We start from the raw sequence: 20162 nt of genomic DNA, 5'->3' as shown, positions 1-20162 counted from the left end.
AAAGGCATATGTATAGAATCACATTACGGCTGATTCAGATAGAACTTTGACTACGCTTTAAGTCAGACATTTGCTTTCACGGAAAAGTACGATGTATGCTTTTGTATGAGTACGTTCATATCGAAGCGAACAGTCTCCATTTTTGTTAGAGAGAAACACTGAAAGCAAAGCGTTTGTTCTGACATACTCTTGGCTTTCTTCGCTTTGTTGTTAAAGTATGAAATGTCAAGCAGAGCAAGGAAAGTTGTATGTGAATGGGCCATAACCTTTCACATTTACGCAAGTATAACTATGTTCACAGGCGGAGTCTTTTGTCACTCAAACCGTTTATTTTTTGGGTTAGGGAATCACGAGGAAAAACGAAGGACCATGCCGCTCGCGCTGTTGCTGTTGTTGTAGCGGCAAGTTTCTGCTGAGTTGACAGTCTTTGGCCGGATAGACGCGACTGTCGTGGGAACGGTGTCGCTCGTGCTCGGGTGGCACGCTTTGTGCTCTTGTTCGTTATAGCTCGCTGCTGCGCAATTCGGCATTCCATTTCGTTTTTAAATTCTTTTCAGTTCTTGAAATTTCATCAGTTTCAAATTAATATATACAACTTGGATTTTTATTATCAATTTTTGTTTAGGTAATGTACAATTATGTATGTAAATATCCATAACATAAGGAAAAAAATTTTCATGCATCAAAAACTCTATTTTTTTTTAAAAACCAAATCGATTAATTGATTACTATTCGCTGGTTATCGATTATAGCTTTTGTTTGCCGTTGTTTAGGACAGCTGATTTTGACAGACTTTTTTATCAGTGCATACGATTTGAAAATTTGGTGGCAAATCCACGTATATATAAGGGAAGGTTTAATTAAATTAGTAGAATTTTGGAAACACTAACAAGATTTAAAACCGTAAATATACTTCCGTAAAACCTTAGCCGCAGAAGTTGTTTGAAATGAGTGGAATTACGATAGCTATAAGCGGTTTAATCGCCGTATGCGCTTATCTTTCTACTATTCGAATGATCCCAAGGTTCAAAGATATGTTTATTAAAGCCGGCTTGTATGGGAAAGACCTTTGTAAGCGCGAACAACCTCAAATGTAAGTATATAACGGTGATTTTTTTATACTACATTGAAGGAATCAATATGATTGTTCATTTAGACCAGAATCATTTGGGGTATTAATTGGATGCGCTTTTCTTGTGGCTATGTTTCTCTTTATACCGATTCCATTTACATTCGAAGAGGCTGCATTGCTTGACGTAAAAACCGGCGCGAAGCCTGCAACTTTTCCACATGAAGAGGTAATTAAACCACAAAAAGTTCTCGTTACAACATGTGTATGACGTTAACGATCAAGTCAGCTCAACCTTTAATTATTGGTTTACAGTTTGCTGAGATGATTGCAGCACTCTTATCTATTTGTTGTATGATTCTTCTTGGTTTCGCTGATGATGTATTAGACCTGCGTTGGCGTCACAAATTACTCCTACCAACAATGGGCACATTGCCATTATTAATGGTTTACTATGTGAATTTTAACATTACAACGGTAATAATGCCAAAGTTTGCTAGACCACTATTGGGATATTCGTTAGATATTGGTAAAGTAGCTTTTGAATAAAATGAAATACTAACTGCACATATAATAATATGTATGTCTCTTTTTGCAGGCATTTTCTATTATATCTATATGGGTATGCTTGCCGTGTTTTGCACAAATGCAATAAACATCTTAGCTGGAATCAACGGCCTAGAAGTTGGTCAATCTATTGTAATTAGCGCATCCGTTTTATGCTTCAATATCATTGAATTGGCGCTTGGGCACCAAGTTGATTGTCATAAGTTCTCGATTTATCTAATGCTTCCATTTTTAGCGGTTTCTCTTGCGCTTTGGAAGTACAATAAGTGAGTACACTTTATACATTTTAGTAGAATATATTGGTATATATTATTATGAACGTCCTTTATTATTATGTATCCAAAACTTGCTTTTATGAATTTCACTAAACTTCCAAATATTTTTATGTCCTGAACAGGGCATATTAAGTTTACCACGAAGTATGTAACACCCGTCGGAGACCCTATAAAATTTGTATATAAATGATGAGCGTGGCGAGCTGAGTCGATTTGACAACGTTCACCTGTCTGGTATATGCGAACTAGTCCTCTAGTTTTTGAGATATCGTTTTAAAACTCGGAATCAAGTGCTTGTACAGAAAACTTCTTCCTTTGAAGAGATAGGGAAATTTGGCATGAGTTATTGTGCAAGACAATGGTGCAATCTCCGAAGAAATTGTTTAGATCGAATCACTATAACATATAGCTGCCATACAAACTGAACCATCAAACTAGAGTTCTTGTATTAAATTTTTTATTTGACAAGATATCATTACGAAATTTCGCTTGAATTATTGCCCAAGGCAACGCCTTCTTATCCGAATAAATTTTTTAGATCGGACCACTATAGCTGTCATACAAACTGACTGATCAAAGTCAAGATGAAGAGATTTTTATATAACCTTTTATGCCATAAAAATATAATTCAAGGTTTTTTCTTGTATTTTTTTTTAACTTGTTCCTAGCATCCTCAATATAAAATGCAAGTTGACAAAAATGAGTTATACGGAAGCCACATTAAGTGAAGCATGATTTATTTATTGATTTTTTTTTTCCTTAATTTAGGTACATACATATATTATTAATAACCATGATAATACATTTTGAATTTGAATTTTATAATTTTAATTGGATGATGATATTTCACTGTGTATATCAAATGCAAATATGTATTTGTATGAAATTAATTATTGGAGCTATAAATGGTGTTACAAATTAACAAATGCTTTTGTACGAGATATAATTGTCTATGAAATTATAAATATAAATATATATTTTGGGATGTATAAAAAATGCAGCTGAAGAATGCTAACAATGCCTGAATTTCCATAAATATATTTAATAACTAAAAAAAATCATTTTAGTTTCTAATCCCAATAACTTTATCACAGCATTTTATATAAAATTTGAATCCTCAATAATTATAATTGATTTTTAATAAGCTATGCGTGATCTACCACATTCGTAGATATAATAGTCTGTATTTTCAGTTTTAATAATTATGGTATAAGAAAATGGGTATAATACATAATTCATATTACATTATTTATTTATTAATTTCATTTAACAAAGGTTATTGTTGATATGTTTTTACTGCAGCATTAATAATTCTTGTGCATACACCCATCTAAGACATCAGTAATGTATGATAAAATACAAGCACTTTAAAATTTTAATTTTCGGGAGCTCTGCAGAATCATATTGCATTTTTAAATTGTTGATAAACATTCGATTTAAAAAAAAAATGTAGTAATTTTTTACTATAACTAGTAGTAATGAGTGTAAATTCATTTCATGAACAAAACTTTTGAATATGTATGATGATCCCAACTTATTTTTGGTGTCATCTTGATGTTATCCAGCGAATAGTGGTTCATATGATGAAATAACTATTTGTATTTTCTTGAAGAAATTTTTTACAAATGATACTTATGATAAGAATAATTTCGATTTAAACTTATTAGGCACAAGAGTTGAATAACTTCTTATGTATACATATATATTTAGCTGAAATGATGATTAAGCTGTTGAAGGATTTTCACAATTCATGACACTCCAATCTATTTTTGACAAGTAACTAAATTAAAAATTGTTAAATGAAATTTTCTTTTAATATTGGAATTTCACTCAACTAAACATATTTTGAATGTTTCACAATTTGGAGCGGTCTGTAGGCGCCAAGGCAAGAATATTATGACATTTCTCACATCTTAGTAATTTCCGGCTTCGTATTCAATGTCATCATCAAATGACTCGAATAAATTAACCAATAGATTTCCATATTTTGAATTATCTGTTTCTGCCAATGCGGGAGCAAAGTATTTATCCGAATATCGACGATTGCGCAGAAGCTGCATTTTCCCGTCAACGTAAACCCCGGTTGCAATAAGTTTTTGTAAATAGGCCACATCAATATTGTGATCTCTTACAGTATCGGCAAATTGAACTTGTGTCAAGGAACTAGTTTCAGCTTGTAATTCGGCGACAATTTCTTCCGGCTGCTGGCAGTATTTGCAAAACCAGCCGCCAAAGTGATTTAAATCGCCGATGACAAAAGGTGCTGGATGATTATTTGCTGTAAGGCTTATTTCAAATATCTTTGATGAATCACTTTCGTCACCACTTATTTGGCTTGGGTTGTCCATATGGACAAAGGAACTTATAAGACCATTAAGATAGGTTTGTTTTGGATGTTGCCAATAAAAACCATAGACGACATACTTCAGTCGAAAAAGTACATTACGTACATCCTTTGCATAATATTTAAGAAATTGCAGCGCTTCCGGTGATGGTAACACACGATCGTCGGTATAAAGTATCAGATCGCTTGATTTTAGTGGTAATAGTTTGAGTTGGTTGTGCTGCAGCTGTTGACGGAAATGTGCATACGCCTGTTTGATGGTACAGTTATCTTTATTTAACGTATACACTTGGTCACACTGGTAAATCATATATTTATTAGCTGGGAGCGTTTCTTTTAACCAGTGCTGAATTGTTTTAAAATCCTTTCGTGCTGGCTTTATATATATTACGAAATAGTCAACTATATCGGCGAGCATACTTATTTGTAAATCCAGTAAATCCAAATTAAAAAAATTTCCTTCCAACAAGTAAACTAATCGATTGGGATGCCTCGTCTTAGTTGGGTGTTGCAGTTGAAAATGTGATTTCGACGTTAACAATGCACGCCACATAACCTCTGGTTGTCCACAATCACGCCCATGCCAACCAGCTCTACACTTGCATTGTGTGTTTTCTTCCTCCCAAGAAAGTACAACATCCTGTGCAGCTTCATCATTCGATATTTGAGATTGTTCGTCGATACTTCCTTTACGGAAGCACCACAATACATCGTTGTCCAACTCAGGCAAAAACCCGCTTCTATTTCTATATTCTATGGTTTTATTCAGTCTGTTCAGTTTAAGATAAAAGTCTTTTCTAAAATTGCTTTCTTTCCCTGATTGACTCTTTTCGATCACAGCTTGCGATAATTCGTGCTTTAATACTCCTTTACTGACCGCAGTATCGGTTAAACTAACATTTACGGAATTGGTTATAAAATTAACACGTCTCATACCATGCAATGTTCCCCTGCGTGGCTTATTAGCTAAGTTGTCAGTATTAGTTGCAAAGCCTTTGGTGTTACCATTTTGCGCAGTTACCTCATTTAAGCTGGTATTGAGGCCATCTCCTAGCTGTAACAACCATAGGCAAGAAATGAAACATATCTGGGCAAGTACCAATAAAGTAAGAAGTAGTTTCTTAGTTAAAGTTGTCTTGCCTCCAATTGTAGTTGAACTTGCAACATCTGGCATTTCAATGTCTGAGTAGAGATGCTGGTTGCACGCGAGGCGAGTTGTGGCATTTGCTCCGTTGCGTTGAAACATTTGTCATTTGTGATACATATATAATACAAAGATATCACAAAATATTCACTCTACATAGTAGGATCTAATTATGTTTAACGAATGTCCGAATTTTTAAGTTAATTTGCATTTATTTTTCTCTGCAACATTCTCTGCGAAAACACACCCAAGAAAATCTTCCACTTCTTGACTTGCTGCAAAAGGAATACGAATAAGATGTACGATAAACCAATCAGCTGGTTCGGCTGTCGGCCTGTTCTTGAGCAGCTGACAATGGGGGGTTTGAGAAAGTTTTTCTCTTATTTGTTTTGTTACGTTTCCCATTCATTTGTCAGAGAGTGTTGAATTCAAGGGTAAATGCATGTGAAGAGGAAACAGAGTAAACCGGCCGTAGTTGTAAACAACAAAACGGTTACACTTCAACTTCTAACATTAAATACAATGAAATAAATTACTGATTTCTAAGAAACACACGCCTAAACACACCTAACTAAGTATTATATATAGTATTTTGCTAATGTACATTTGTATATCTACGTGACATAAAGGTACACAAAAGAACGAATGTTTATGCACAAAAATATACCATAAATATGAGTATAACATACTTTCAGTTACTCTAGATTTCTTGAGTACCAAAGTAGTCACTTTATTCAAACAAATTTTACTGTGTTAACTGCTGTTATCAAACGAACATACATATACGATCAAAAAAGCCTTATCCTCTAGAAAGTTCTTGGACACCAATTGAAAAAGCTCTTAAATCATTTCAATATAAAAAAAACTTACAGATTTCAAATGAAAGAAATCAATTTCCAGTTGTTCTGGCTGAGCGAATAACTATTCATAAAAGTCAGGGTGCCACATATAGTAAAGTTGTTGTTCTTACTCGACCCAGAATGCCTAAAACTTCGATATACATACTATGTATCGCAGTCGAGATACTCTTCATTGTAGAAAATTTTATTCCTCCAGTGTTCAGGGAACTGTTTGAATTGAGAACAACTAAAGTTTTGTCAAAAAATTTCAACTTTATGATTTCTCAACCAACATATCCAATTTTGTTCCATAATGTTCAGAAAACAATTATTTAACTGTTTATGTTATTTGTTATTATCGTATAAGAATTTGTGTAAGATAGTGTAAGATAGAAATAAATTAGTTTAAGAACAAATGAAATGTATATTGGATAGATATGAATATGAATCTCTGTAAAAATGTTTCAGATAGTAAAGATAACATATAAATTACATATATATAATATATAATTTTTAAATTTGACAATACTTATTACTTTTAAAATAAAATTTGGTTTTCCTTGTCAAAAAACGATTTCTTTTCATACTCCTCAATGTATAATATGTATTGTAGTTATAATCAATTTTATATAAAATCGTACAATAACCCGCAAGTAAAAAGCAATAATACCCCTCATATGTTCAAGTTTTCCTTACAAGAACTTGATTTCGATCGTTCAGTTTGTATGGCAGCTATATGCTAAAATGGTCCAATATTGTCGGTTCTGAGAAATGAGCTTGGGAACAAAAGAACGTGTTCAAAATTTCAGATCGATATCTCAAAAATTGTGGGACTAGTTCGCGTGTATACAGACGGACCGACATAGCTAAATTTGCTCAGCTTGTCCCGCCGATCATTTAGGGTATAAATATTATATATGCGGAAATCTTTTACACCACTTTACTTGGCGAAAATATAAAACTTTTGGTTGCAACCGGACTTTGGGCAATTATTCACTGTGAATTTCGTATTCGCTGTTAATTACAGTACAACGACAAAATTAAATAATACTAATTACTTAAAGCTCAAAATCAAACTAAAAATTGCATAAACAATATTTGGAGTGAAATTTGCAAAAGCTACTATTTATTTTAATTTGAAAGAGTCCCATATTTAGTCTCTAAGTAGTTCTAATATATTTGTTACACCTTGTATATTGAAAATACTAATTTATAAAGAGTTAGTAAAATTTCCATACATCATTTTTTTTGATTTTTTTTATTCAATTCCAGATATCCGTCACAAGTGTTTGTCGGTGATACATATTGCTATTTTGCTGGTATGACATTTGCTGTCGTCGGAATATTGGGACATTTTAGCAAAACTCTCTTACTCTTCTTCATGCCGCAAATTCTAAACTTTTTGTATTCAGTGCCGCAACTTTTTCACTTCGTGCCATGCCCACGACATCGTTTGCCTAAGTATGATGCTAGGACAGATCTACTACACATAAGTACGACGGAATTTCATCCGGAGAAATTGAACAAGTTAGGATTGTTAATGGTGTTTGTGCTGAGAAAGTTGAGACTAATATCGTGGCAACAACAAAGTGACGGCCGAGTAATTACCAATAATTTTACGCTTATCAATCTTGTTTTGGTTGTATTTGGACCCGTACACGAGAAGGTTGTTACGCAATTTTTGATGGGCCTACAAGTGATTTGTACGGTATGTGCACTGGTTATACGATATCCCCTGGCTAGCTACTTTTATGATACCTAATGCTAAGAAGTATTCCTAATTCTGTACATATGTATGTATAGTACTTGACTAGGTATTTTGTCAGACTATATATTTTTGTTGAGACCAAAAAATTAAATAAGTGTGTACTATAATAATATTATATAATAAGTCTGTTTGTAAAACTCTAAAACTACTTTAAGTTAATGTCAAAGTGCAAATAAAGAAACGAAAAAAATTAACTTCGTGTATTACTTATGCCGAACAAACCCGAAGGATTTGGATTAAACCGAGAGATTTAAGTGGCATTAAAAGTAAGGGATAATGAAGGTGTATGGTGACATATCATTCTAACATGTTACAGAAAAGTTATAAAAATGAAAAGTGGCTACTAATCTTAAAGTTCGATAATTTCGATCCTATACTAAGATGGTTAGCTTGTGACTTATAACATAATTTAGTTGAAAAGAGTTGAATCCGTTCAAAAACTGACATATTAACGAATGATTTCTACCTTAATACTATAATAATAGCTTGATACATTTCAAATCTCATTAACTCGTATAAAATGTACATTTAAACTTAAGCAGAGTTGCCAACTTGTTTAAAGTTTTATTAAACAATTTGTTTTTAATGAGGATAGCAGACTAGGAATACAACCAGTGCTTGCTCGAATATTCGAGGATCTTTTTTATATTTAAGTATTGCTTCCATAGTGATCCCGAGGACTCCATAGGATCTTTCTCAACTTCGCCCATCTCGTTATCCTATGCTAGGTGGTCTATAGCACCGGCATTCGACTTGTAAGTCGTGATTCTTAGCTTCGTGAATCCATAATTGATCTCCCTGCCACTTTTCGCCAGCGGTTCGATGGATCCCTTTGGCCCTTTTGGTCACCAAGCCAGATTCTGCTACGGGGCCTTCGAAGGCGCTGATAGATTTCCACCCCTCCGTAGGCAGACTCGGATTGCAGGCTCTTATGAGCTGCATCATCTGGCCGTGATCGGGACCCTTGACCTTGGTCCGGAGAGAATGTCTCCTTTATCTACCGCTACCAATGTAGCTCCGGGTTATACCACTCCTACCTTGGCAATAGCAGCTTTATAGAGTGCGACTTCTCGTCGTCGCAAGCAATCATTTTGATTTGGCCCTGGTACCAGCCGGCATCTGTGCATGACGGTGGCGGATCCGGATTGTTTAGTAGCACTTCTAGCGCCACGTTTGTCAGCACAGCTTGCCCCCATTTCCATTGGGATCTTTGGATTCCTCCATCGTGATCTCCCTCATCTCGCACACCAATTATAATGCAGTTTCGGGTCATATCAGCAAACGATTTTGCGGGCGTTACACCCTTCTCTTCTTCTTCGCTCCTGTCCTCATGCTGGCTGGCTTCGAGCTCGTACCGAACGCTGTTCGCTTTTGGGAGCAATTAGCTCCCCCCGGTTTCTTATAAGAGATCTGGACTCCTTTACATTTGTATTTTTGCATTTATTGTACGCAAGTAGTTTTAAGTTCTTCTTACAAGAACTTGATTTTAATGGGTCAGTTTGTATGACAGCTATATGATAAAGTGGTCCGATCTGAACAATATGTCCGGTAATTGAAACGTTTCCTTTAACAATAATTCAAGTAAAATTTCGTGAAGACACCTTGTCAAAAAAAGTTTTCCTTACGGGGACTTGAATTTGATCGTTTACTTTGTATGACAGCTATATACTACAGTGGTACGATATTGGCGGTTCCGACAAATAAACGAAAACGTATAAAGTGTTATAACTAAGCTGTAAAAAAAAATACAAAACTGAAATATGGTTCAGAGAATAGCAATAGTGAAAAACACCGGCGGGCGGTAAAATTTTTTAAAAAGTGGCCGTGGTTCCATCGCCTAACAGATTTTATGCACATATCTTACAAACCAAATGAGTCATGTGTGTCTGCCAAACAAATATTCTTTCGACAGTGTAAAAATGGGTAAAATCGCTTCATAACCCCGCCAACTCTTCATATAACGGTTATGTTGAAAACTAACGAAGTTAAAGTGCGATAACTCGCTAACAAACTATGTCAGAAGATGCTAAGGAAGGACTTTGTAAGAGCCGTTATTAAACTGGACAATGAGCGTGGAACCGCTAAGCTTTAGGTGAAATCCTATACCTCAGGAACCACTTGGCCGACTTCAACCAAATTTAGTGCATAATATTCCGCATAAATGTGTAAGTCGCAGTACGAATTCGGACCACAATCCCACCTACTTCCAAAATAACAAAATTTTAAATTCCATCTAATTATTTTATTTTATATTTTATATAATTTATACAAATTAAGCACCAATGAAGATGCCAGGAAACATCTGTCCTACATGGGCATAGCTTCTTGTGGAAACTGACGGTTCTGCGACATGGAGCCGGAAACAGCAGAACACCTGATTCTAGATTGCCCAGCAATTTGTAGACGCAGGCTCAAGGCCCTTGGTTCCATTTATGTGGACAGGGATCTCATTACCTCAATAGCACCCAGCAGGTTTCTGGAGTTTTTCAGGGTGCTGGGACTTTGGGAATACATGTGTTGTAGGAGAGGGCACAATAGAGTAATAAAGTTTTTAAAAACGCACCATAACTTTGCAAGCCCCCAGATATCGAATATGTCGACATCAGTGTATTGACCTGATTTTGGACCGAAAAATCAGAAAGACTCTGAGATTTTTTATTGAAACTCAGAGACTATCATTTATGTTTAAATATGTAGTAGTGCACTTCCTTACTTGTTTTTAATAATCTTAACAACTAGAGAATCCAACAATATTTACACTCTTGAAATCTGAGACCTTCCTTGAGTTTTTTAATATTTTGTACACTGTTTTCAAAAATCACAATATTTTCTTATGCTTTGTTTTAATTTAATAGAATTTCTCCAACAGAACTTCACTTCTGCAGTTACATACACTAAATAATTGTCCGTAAATTCTTTAAAGTCCGAAGATTTTTCGTTTTTTTCCAATTTGCAATGAGTATCTCGGACATATCGACCGAATCTGAGCTAACCGTAGCCGAAGAGGAAGAAGATCGCATAAATATCGGAGTGAGTTAAAAAAGATGTGTCAACCACAGATTATATTCCTTATGCGTTTACGTAGCTTTACATTGGCGGTCGCAATGCAGCTGGCCAACGCCATGGACGCGGATGGGCCATACTTCCCAATGGGGATCAATATGATGGACAATATCGGCAGGGCAGGCGTCATGGCATTGGATTGTACGTATTTAAAGATGGATCACGCTATTACGGGTCCTATCGATGCGGTAAGCAAATTAAAATGAATACTAGTTGAAACGGTCAAATCGATTTCTTAAATTGCATTAGGGCACCGTTCCGGTCGAGGTATTTTCATCTATCCCGACGGTAGTATGTATGAGGGTTGTTGGCGTAAGAATATAAAACATGGCAAAGGACGCTATAAGTACGTTAACAATGATTGCTACATGGGCAACTGGTACCGCGGTCTGAGGCACGGTGTTGGTGTCTATTGCTTTAAGTCCGAAGAGTGCGGAGAGCTACGTTTCAAAGGCACATGGCGCATGGGAGTTCGTGTGGGACCATTCCAAATATTTTATGGAGACGAAGATCGTTCAACTATTCTACATGGAACCTGGGACAATGAGTACCCACAAGGTCCAGCTGTCTTCACTTTTGATCAACGTTACATGCTGATGGGGTTCTTTCAAACGCCTGGTATGGCGTATAAAATTAAGAAAAGTGATGAGGGCGATACGGAAGAGTTCGGCGGCGAAGTCGAAACTGAACGTAATGAGAATGGCGTATACGTCGATGTATTACCATCACAGTGGTTTGCCCAAGATATTTGCTGTTATGATTATGCTCAATTGCCACAAGAGCCTGTACCATTGCCTTTGTCTGATTCCGAGGTGTCTGTTTGCTCGTTAAGTACAGTGCCGACGGAGTTGACGCTGCAGCGTAGCATTTTATATGTTGGCGAAGCAGAAGAAGAAGGAGAGGGCGAGTGCGTGGAGTGCATACCATGTGAGGGTGTTAGTGAGAGTGAAATCGAAACGGAAAGTGAGCACATCTGCAGTCAGAAAGCTGATCCATGTGCTATCGAAATCATTAGTGAGCCAAAAGAATGTTAATTTTCAAATAGTTATTAATATTTTCTGTGATCTTTTTTTGAGTATTTTATAATTAGTTTTGTCAATTTTTTTAGGCTGAATGAAACGATAAAAATAATTGTAAATTGTATTTGGTCGAATTACGTACGTATGTATGTACATACTAACAGAAGTACATACATATGTATGTCATTAAATAATATTAATGTTTGAAGACTCTTTAATTGTTATTGTTGTTTTTAATACTCTGATTAATTGATTTTATCAAATATTTTCCCTATAAGGCACGAAATATGTCAAGTGGCCTTATATGGGTAGTTGCTACCAACAAGCACAAGTGCAAAGTATCTGGAACTTACAATTGATAAGAGACGTATGTAAGTTAACAATAGTTAACTAAGTCAGTCTCTTGAACTGCCAAAATTGCAACCTATGCAGTTTGGATTTCTGAATGACCGACAGCCGCAATTCAACACCTTGCAGTAGCCACCGACCGTGTGACCGGCGGATGTAACGCAATGCCTTACAAAGCAGCGTCAATGGCAGTAGCGGCGATAGTAATAGTAGATTATAAATAAGAGAAATGTTATTTTAATAAAACAGTTTAAGAACGGAACTCAACTTGTGCTTATTTAAAAATAACATAATTCCGTGGTAGTCGACAACACCGTCGCTATCGCATAATCGGAAACATTATTTAAATAGTTAGTGGGTAGTCGACAACACCGTCGCTACCAATCACAACGCACATAAGTATTCAAACTACTTATAGTAAAAGTAGTGATTATAAATAAATAACTATTATTTAAATAGTTCGTGGTAGTCGACAACACCGTCGCTACCGAATAAAGGAACAATAAAAGTTTAAAGATAATAGAAATATAACTGGCGCCCAACGTGGGGCTCGTGAAAAGTGCTGTCAAAAAAAAATAATAATAATAACAAAACCCCATCGTCATTGTCGCGGTACATGAAATTCGTCGTTACGAGAAAAGTACTGAATTTAATCCGCAAATTGCCATTCCAACGTGGAAGAAAGATTACAAGCAACGTGCAAGAAGGAAGATCGGAACCAAGGAGGAAGAAAGAAGATCACAATCAACGTAGAAGAAAGAAAATCTCAATATAATTATGTAAGTTAAACCCCTTTTCATATCCGCCATATATCGACTCTTTAGTAGTATTTGTATTGACTGTAACTGTATGACTGTGTAACTGTCGACTTAAACTAACGAATCAAACGCGGGCAAGATATGAATGAACAGCAGTTGCAAGGTATTATCTATGCGGCCGTTAGTGCCGCACTGCAGGTTCAAAGAAAAGAATTCGAAGCCAGGATAGAGCAGCTTACAAACCAATTCACAACTGTGACAGCCCCCGAAATCAAGGCCTACGAGCCAATAAAAATTATAGACGGTGTCGAATGTCATGAAGGGCTGGATGCAGTTAAGTCGGTCCCAGAGTTCGATGGCTTACAGGAACTATATGTGTCCTGGCGGGAGGCAGCATCTCAAAGAATGTCTGATTACAGACGCCAGAGCGTAAATTATTTGACACAAGAAAAAAATGATGTATCCCAATACAAAAATCAACACGATCAAGCTGCTTATGATGCAGCGGCAGAAATAGAAGCTGAAAATGTAGCCGGCTATGAAACAGATACTCTTAATTTGTTAGCGGAGAAGGCGATTGGAATCCTCCATGCCAGTTCACATATTTTCCCGAATATTGCTACGAGGCAAATAGATCGGAGCAACGCTTATCGCCAGAATATGGTCTTCGAAGTGGGAGAAAAATCCAACAAGAGGTTGGGCGACAAGGTCATCCCATTGCATATTGAAGAGAAGGTTGACGCTGATTTAGGAACAACCGTTCTTATTAAGGGGAGGGTGGTTCACAAGGACAACCTCAAATGAAAACTTCCGATACAGTTATTTTGATACAGTTATTACAGAGGCGGTTATGAAGGAGGGTTTTAAGAGAGTTACAATAACCCAATTGCTTAGGATAGCTAGAGTTAAGGTTTTAGCGAATAAAGAAATAATAATTTTTGTAATCAGCTTCCCTAGAACTAAGTTACTATGTAAAAATATTACTATTTTTTCCCATATCGCATGCTGGCCGTATATTGCACTTGTTAGATAACATCATAGCTGACTGTGAAGGTAGCATCACCGCTGTTACTTCTTGCGTTGACACGCCAATGATAACGTTCTGTAGAGATGCCGTAAATGGAAGACGACGGTATAGTGGTGGTAAATGATGCGCTGGTCGAGGTTAGCGTAGATGATGGCCCTGAAATTTTTGTGAACGGCCCTTACCTTATTACGTTTAAACGCACCGCCTTTATCAATGGTACAAAACATGTCAACTTCAATGACTATCCGAAGAGACTTCCCCAACTGGCGACTTCAGCGCGACTCAACGTAACCTACCATCATGCCCTGCCAAGCTTACCATTCCTTCACAAGTTGAGTAAAAAGAACTTGCAACGCATCTCCGAACTACGCATACGAACAATTGCTACACCAGTCGTTACCGCCGTAATCTGTGCCATTATCTCCGTAACCACAATCGGATTAATCGTTTTACTGATGCGTCGGCGACGAAATAAAACTTCGGAGGCTGTGCGGCGAGTACTGGAAAAGTTGGGTATGGCCGAGGACGCCCATATTTTGGAAGAGGGAGTAGTTAACAATAGTTAACTAAGTCAGTCTCTTGAACTGCCAAAATTGCAACCTATGCAGTTTGGATTTCTGAATGACCGACAGCCGCAATTCAACACCTTGCAGTAGCCACCGACCGTGTGACCGGCGGATGTAACGCAATGCCTTACAAAGCAGCGTCAATGGCAGTAGCGGCGATAGTAATAGTAGATTATAAATAAGAGAAATGTTATTTTAATAAAACAGTTTAAGAACGGAACTCAACTTGTGCTTATTTAAAAATAACATAATTCCGTGGTAGTCGACAACACCGTCGCTATCGCATAATCGGAAACATTATTTAAATAGTTAGTGGGTAGTCGACAACACCGTCGCTACCAATCACAACGCACATAAGTATTCAAACTACTTATAGTAAAAGTAGTGATTATAAATAAATAACTATTATTTAAATAGTTCGTGGTAGTCGACAACACCGTCGCTACCGAATAAAGGAACAATAAAAGTTTAAAGATAATAGAAATATAACTTGTATATGGAGAGACCACGTGGAAATTAAAAGAACCCAGCTTAGGTTAGGGTTTGCGCAGCTGTACTGGCTCCTAAGGTCAAGATCAGGTCTCAGTTTGAAGAACAAGCTACTCATATATAAAGAAATACTCAAGACCTATCTGGTCGAAAGAAAACTGGGGGAGCTTAGCTGATTCAAATTTAAAGGTATTCAAGTCTTTCAAAATTAAAATCTTCACACTGTTGTGAATGCCTCTTACCTCTCTTGCTTGGAGAACCATGATAACGTACTTGCGATCCAACAATGTAGGAGACTAAAAAGATATCATCCGTTCGATCTCCCCTTTCGATTCAATTGATTTCACCTTCAATTTTGTAAACCTTAACATCATTGTTTTTGCAAATTTTGTTATTGACATTTTAATAATAAGACAGATTCTAAATAAAACTGAAAATTATAAAAAAACACTTATTTAATCTTGACATCGGAGTATTGCAAATTTAATTTTTAATCCATGATGTTGGAATTAATACTGAAAAAGTTATTTTTAATCCCAAAATTTAGAATTAAAAAATGATAAAATATAAATCGTTTGAAAGTGTAAGTTTGCCGATTAGTGCTTATTGAAGATAAGGGCCCTATGCGAACTCTACTTCGAAATTATAGAACACGAAGTACGCAAACGCGAAAACATATTAATGCAAAAACAGTTTCTTTTCTAATTCTTAATTATATGCTTAGGTTTAACTTGTTTTTTAAATCCGGTATTTGAAAAATTTTTGCACGTATTTGGGATTACAAATTTAAAAAAAAAAGCATTTGATTCAAATGTTAACTAAATTATTTTTCCTATTCATTATTTGCAACCCTGCTGCGTTCTGATGAGGTAATTCACAAGAAAAGTGAAATATTCAAATTATACTTTTAAACTTTTTTATTTTGTGTTTTTATCAAATGGTAGTGAAACAAAAGTTGCATTTAATGCATTTTCTGGATATCGTTTTATAAATTCTGTGTAGCGCATATATTACTCAGAAAGTTGCCAGCAGGGCACTGCCCGCAGAATTGAGTTTGGCGTAGACGCCCGATTGTGGGGTGTTAGTTAATTCGCGTATTTTGTCCATAACATAGTCCACCGATACGACAATAGCAAGTGTCTCTTGACCAAATGGCGTGGTTGTTAAATTACCAATGGCTTGAATAGCGCGATAGCATGCCTCCAAGTCAATAGCCCATTTCAGCAATTCGACGACGCCTTCAGTTACTATACGACAACATTCACTCTTCGCCACGCTAAGTGTCTGAGATATTGTGACATTCAAGTAGAATGTAGCGATGGCGATCTGCAAATTTCCACTACCACTTTTAATTTGATCTATGTGTGCCGCTATGGCCGCAAAACGAGGTTCAATTTGTTTCCGGCCAGTTTCGTGGCGCATCATATTCGCTAGGCAACGTACTATCATTAAAGTATTAGCGGCAGATGTATTTAACTTTGGCAGAATGTTATCTAGGAAATTATATGAGTTTAAAATCGCAAATATTGGCTCATGTCGTATAGCTAGACGGGCCACATCCAAAACGGGAAAGAGGATGTCTGAAAAAATTAAATCATGAATCTAAACTATATTATACTTTGATTTATAGACAAACCATTAGGCCAACGTAATAAATGATGCAGAGCTTCCACAGAGCTTGTATCCACTTCTGGCGAAGTTGATGTTAGTGCAATAATTGCATTTAATAACGTATCCGAAACTTTTTCACTATCATTGGTCAGTTTATTATTGAATTCCCTAAGTAGAAATGGATTCGGGAATGGAATTATATACATTTTATAGATTTAGCGTTAGAATTGGTTTACTTCAATTTTTCTAATACTTTGCCAGGATCACAATTGTCAAAAGTTACGTAATTGCTGACGGGAAAATGTTTCTCACTACCTAAAAATAGATAGGCACGTTAAACTTACTTTTAATTAAAAACTTTTAATTTATACCTCTAATGAAATTAACTTCTGGTTTTGGTTGTGAATGCGATGCAGCTGTGGAGTAACTTGAACCACCAGTAAACGGATCAACGTTACCTGCGGCATTTAAGTTTTGATTGTTACTACCAGGTACATATCTTGATCCACCCGTAAACGGATCCTGGTAACCACTTTAAGAATAAGTTATAATATTAAATATATAAATACGCTTTTGTTACGAGGTTGTGAATTATTTACGAACCCAGCGGTCGGCTGAGATATCACGTTGCCAGTACTTTGCGAGTTTTTAATTATAAAATTCGCAACTTGGTCTAGATAGGCTTGTGGTAGGTTGTTTCGATGTATAAATGTTTGCGCAGCTTGCCAAGGATCTTCACCCTTATTATAGGGCAGCTTAATTGGAGGTTCAGTGTCTGAGATGTCTACAGAAAAAACAAAGTCGTATTCCTGCATACAAATTATTTGAGAATTTTTATTATTTCAAAAATGTTGTTCTCCCACATACAAACCTTTCCTTCGTGTAAAATTTTGCCGGAAGAGGCTTGAGATCCGCCTGAAGCACCTGCAACATCACCAACTAAAGTCCATTGACCTAACTGCCAGGCGTAGCACTTCACCGACCCATCCTGATGACGCACCATTTTTGTTTGACCTTCTCGCGTGCCGTTTGTGAGTAAAGCTTCAGGACCAGGTAAACTAGTAAAATATTTAAATAAACATGTTAAATATTACCACATAATAAAAACATAAATTAAGTTAGTAACAGCATTAACTGCTAATGATTTATTTCATGTCATCGAAGATAGGTCGCTTTTATATCAGTGTTTAGCAAAAAAAAAAAAAAAGAAAAAAGGTAAATGGAGATTCAATCACCATTTCAAAGTAAGGTCATATCATTTTAACATCAGCACGACTTTTCTATTGGTCACAAACGAATAATACGCTTTTCTGTAGTCTTACAGAAATGTCCATTATACCCTGAACAGGATATATTAAGTGTGCCACGGAGTTTGTAATACCCAGAAGAAACGATCAAAATCAAGATAAATATCTTTTTATTCCCTTTTATATTATAAGAAATGCATCTGTGATGGATTTTATAGGTTCGGATAGGTAACCTAAGCGTATGTTAGACGATAGATTTATTTTTTCAAGGTTACGATTATTGACACGGGAAACGGACAAATTAAAACACTTTTAAATCAGTAAAGCTGTGATAATATGCAATTTGAAACTTTTGCTAATTAGTGCACGAAAAACAATTATGTTTATCACAGTAATAATTTTACTTACTCAGTCTTTTTTATTCCTCCAATTTCTTCAGACATTTGAACCTTTCTCGTAGCGACCGCATGCTCAAAAGCTTTACTGGCCGATTCACTTGCATATCGTGCAGGATCTTTTGTGAATATACGAACCACACCATCACTTGAGCCAGTTACAATGTCGCCGTTTTTTAAGCAAGTTACAGACCATACGGATTGTGCAGGATGAATAATGGCACTTCCCAATTCTTCGCCAATTGACAAATCCCACATTCGTAATGTACTATCTTCACCACAGGATACTATTATGTTTTCACCTAGTGCAGGATTCGCTGCCACGGAATATATGTAATTTGTATGACCACTCAATTCTTTTACACATTCACCATCATCATTCCAATATTTTATAACCGCATCATTGGCACATGAAACAAGGGAGTCATTACTCATAGTTAAAATACCACGAACACAATCCGTGTGCCCTTTTAACATGCGTAGCTTTTCGCCACTGGCATTCCAGTAATATATGCACTTATCTGCTCCACCAGTAATATATTTTTTTGCTTTGACAAGGCAGGCGACTGACCATACTGCTGCTTCATGACCACGTAACACTACTGAAGCGATATCACCCGTCTCTTTAATCGTCCAAATACGAGCAGTTGTATCCCAACTGCCGGTAATAAGAGTCTTTGGCCCTGCTCCTGTCGCAATTGAACAAACCGTGGAATCGTGTCCTTTGAGAGTTAGTATGGGCACAAAACCGCCTTCTTTGTAAATGGCGACAGTGGCATCATTACTAGCTGAGCATATCCATTTTTCAGTTTCAAGGTAGAAAACAAAAGCTACAAAGTTTTTATGATCTTGAAAAGTGACGGATTCTGCGTAGTCTTGCCTTAGAAATGTTAAATAATAGTTTTTTAATTGAAATTAAATGAAAAATTCGGCTCACCCCAAACGTTTCCACAATTTAACTGTTTTATCACGAGAACCTGAAATTATTACTTGTTCTTCCGCAATTTCCCAACCGGCAGCAACTGAGCGTACATCCATAGAATGACCATACAACTCGCAACTAAGTTTGTAATCGTTTAAAGTCGTACCCATTTTCAATAGAATAATAATATTATTACGGACAACTTAAAAACAATTTATTTATTGTTCAGTTGCAAATTTGTGCAACGATGAGTCGACGACAATAGAAAATTTTCCAATAGTCAAATGTCAGCGAGTTTTATTTGGCACATAAATATATATGGCGGGAGCATGTTGCGACATCTAACGTTTATTAGCGGTGATTAATTTATATTCCTTATAGTGATGTGCAGAATTCAATAAATCATGGTTCCTATACAAAAGTATTAATTTCAAAATGGATGACAGAGTAAACTTTCAGAAGCATCTTTCGACAGTCGCTGATATCTAAATATGTGCCCAAATCACGGTGAATGAATGTAGGAGACGCTAGTACTCCAGGTGACACTCAAAGTCACAGTTATTTCAATCAAAGTTGATTAAGTTTTCGATTGAAAAATAAGTAAAAACGGATCCCCAATACCTTTCATAAATACAAAAGATTAGATAGCATAAAAGAAATAGATATTAATCGGTCGGTTTGTATAGCAGCTACATATGTATGTGCTATAGT

General features: G+C 36.1%; 4 protein-coding genes across 4 annotated transcripts; 2 read left to right on the top strand and 2 right to left on the bottom strand.

The window, feature by feature from the left end:
* Positions 1-792: 792 nt before the first annotated feature.
* On the top strand, positions 793-8200 carry Alg7 (Alg7 dolichyl-phosphate N-acetylglucosaminephosphotransferase). The gene is made up of 5 exons (XM_014236187.3): positions 793-1093; positions 1157-1298; positions 1385-1598; positions 1668-1902; positions 7511-8200. The coding sequence occupies exons 1-5, from the start codon at positions 948-950 to the stop codon at positions 7998-8000; spliced, it is 1227 nt and encodes a 408-aa protein (XP_014091662.2). The 5' UTR covers positions 793-947; the 3' UTR covers positions 8001-8200.
* Mgat3 (beta-1,4-mannosyl-glycoprotein 4-beta-N-acetylglucosaminyltransferase) lies at positions 2612-5741 on the bottom strand. The gene has a single exon (XM_070106290.1). It carries the CDS (start codon positions 5499-5501, stop codon positions 3825-3827), a length of 1677 nt encoding a protein of 558 aa, XP_069962391.1. The 5' UTR covers positions 5502-5741; the 3' UTR covers positions 2612-3824.
* A 2600-nt stretch (positions 8201-10800) lies between the features above and the next one.
* On the top strand, positions 10801-12306 carry Rsph1 (Radial spoke head protein 1). Its single transcript, XM_014236188.3, has 3 exons — positions 10801-11036; positions 11092-11257; positions 11319-12306. Exons 1-3 carry the CDS (start codon positions 10962-10964, stop codon positions 12101-12103), a joined length of 1026 nt encoding a protein of 341 aa, XP_014091663.1. The 5' UTR covers positions 10801-10961; the 3' UTR covers positions 12104-12306.
* Positions 12307-16175: 3869 nt separating this feature from the next.
* Plap (phospholipase A2 activator protein) lies at positions 16176-19739 on the bottom strand. Its single transcript, XM_014236180.3, has 8 exons — positions 19467-19739; positions 18543-19409; positions 17759-17945; positions 17491-17696; positions 17259-17419; positions 17124-17202; positions 16913-17055; positions 16176-16856 (listed from the first exon to the last, which is right to left on the bottom strand). The coding sequence occupies exons 1-8, from the start codon at positions 19619-19621 to the stop codon at positions 16291-16293; spliced, it is 2364 nt and encodes a 787-aa protein (XP_014091655.2). The 5' UTR covers positions 19622-19739; the 3' UTR covers positions 16176-16290.
* Positions 19740-20162: the final 423 nt, after the last annotated feature.

The sequence above is a fragment of the Bactrocera oleae genome, chromosome 3, assembly GCF_042242935.1.
Source record: "Bactrocera oleae isolate idBacOlea1 chromosome 3, idBacOlea1, whole genome shotgun sequence".
NCBI lineage: Eukaryota > Metazoa > Arthropoda > Insecta > Diptera > Tephritidae > Bactrocera > Bactrocera oleae.
This window is presented reverse-complemented; position numbering and strand designations above follow the sequence as displayed.

What these genes read in the sequence shown, in the direction of transcription:
- Plap (XM_014236180.3), bottom strand. Translation starts at nt 19,621, where the DNA reads ATGGGTACGACTTTAAACGATTACAAACTTAGTTGCGAGTTGTATGGT. An exon ending in AAATTGTGGAAACGTTTGGG is followed by an intron (nt 19,410 to 19,466) that starts GTGAGCCGAATT and finishes AACATTTCTAAG; the next exon opens with GCAAGACTACGCAGAATCCG. An exon ending in ATATCTCAGCCGACCGCTGG is followed by an intron (nt 17,420 to 17,490) that starts GTTCGTAAATAA and finishes TTATTCTTAAAG; the next exon opens with TGGTTACCAGGATCCGTTTA.
- Rsph1 (XM_014236188.3), top strand. Translation starts at nt 10,962, where the DNA reads ATGAGTATCTCGGACATATCGACCGAATCTGAGCTAACCGTAGCCGAA. An exon ending in AAGATCGCATAAATATCGGA is followed by an intron (nt 11,037 to 11,091) that starts GTGAGTTAAAAA and finishes GCGTTTACGTAG; the next exon opens with CTTTACATTGGCGGTCGCAA. An exon ending in TTACGGGTCCTATCGATGCG is followed by an intron (nt 11,258 to 11,318) that starts GTAAGCAAATTA and finishes AAATTGCATTAG; the next exon opens with GGCACCGTTCCGGTCGAGGT.
- Mgat3 (XM_070106290.1), bottom strand. Translation starts at nt 5,501, where the DNA reads ATGTTTCAACGCAACGGAGCAAATGCCACAACTCGCCTCGCGTGCAAC.
- Alg7 (XM_014236187.3), top strand. Translation starts at nt 948, where the DNA reads ATGAGTGGAATTACGATAGCTATAAGCGGTTTAATCGCCGTATGCGCT. An exon ending in AAGCGCGAACAACCTCAAAT is followed by an intron (nt 1,094 to 1,156) that starts GTAAGTATATAA and finishes TTGTTCATTTAG; the next exon opens with ACCAGAATCATTTGGGGTAT. An exon ending in GCGCTTTGGAAGTACAATAA is followed by an intron (nt 1,903 to 7,510) that starts GTGAGTACACTT and finishes ATTCAATTCCAG; the next exon opens with ATATCCGTCACAAGTGTTTG.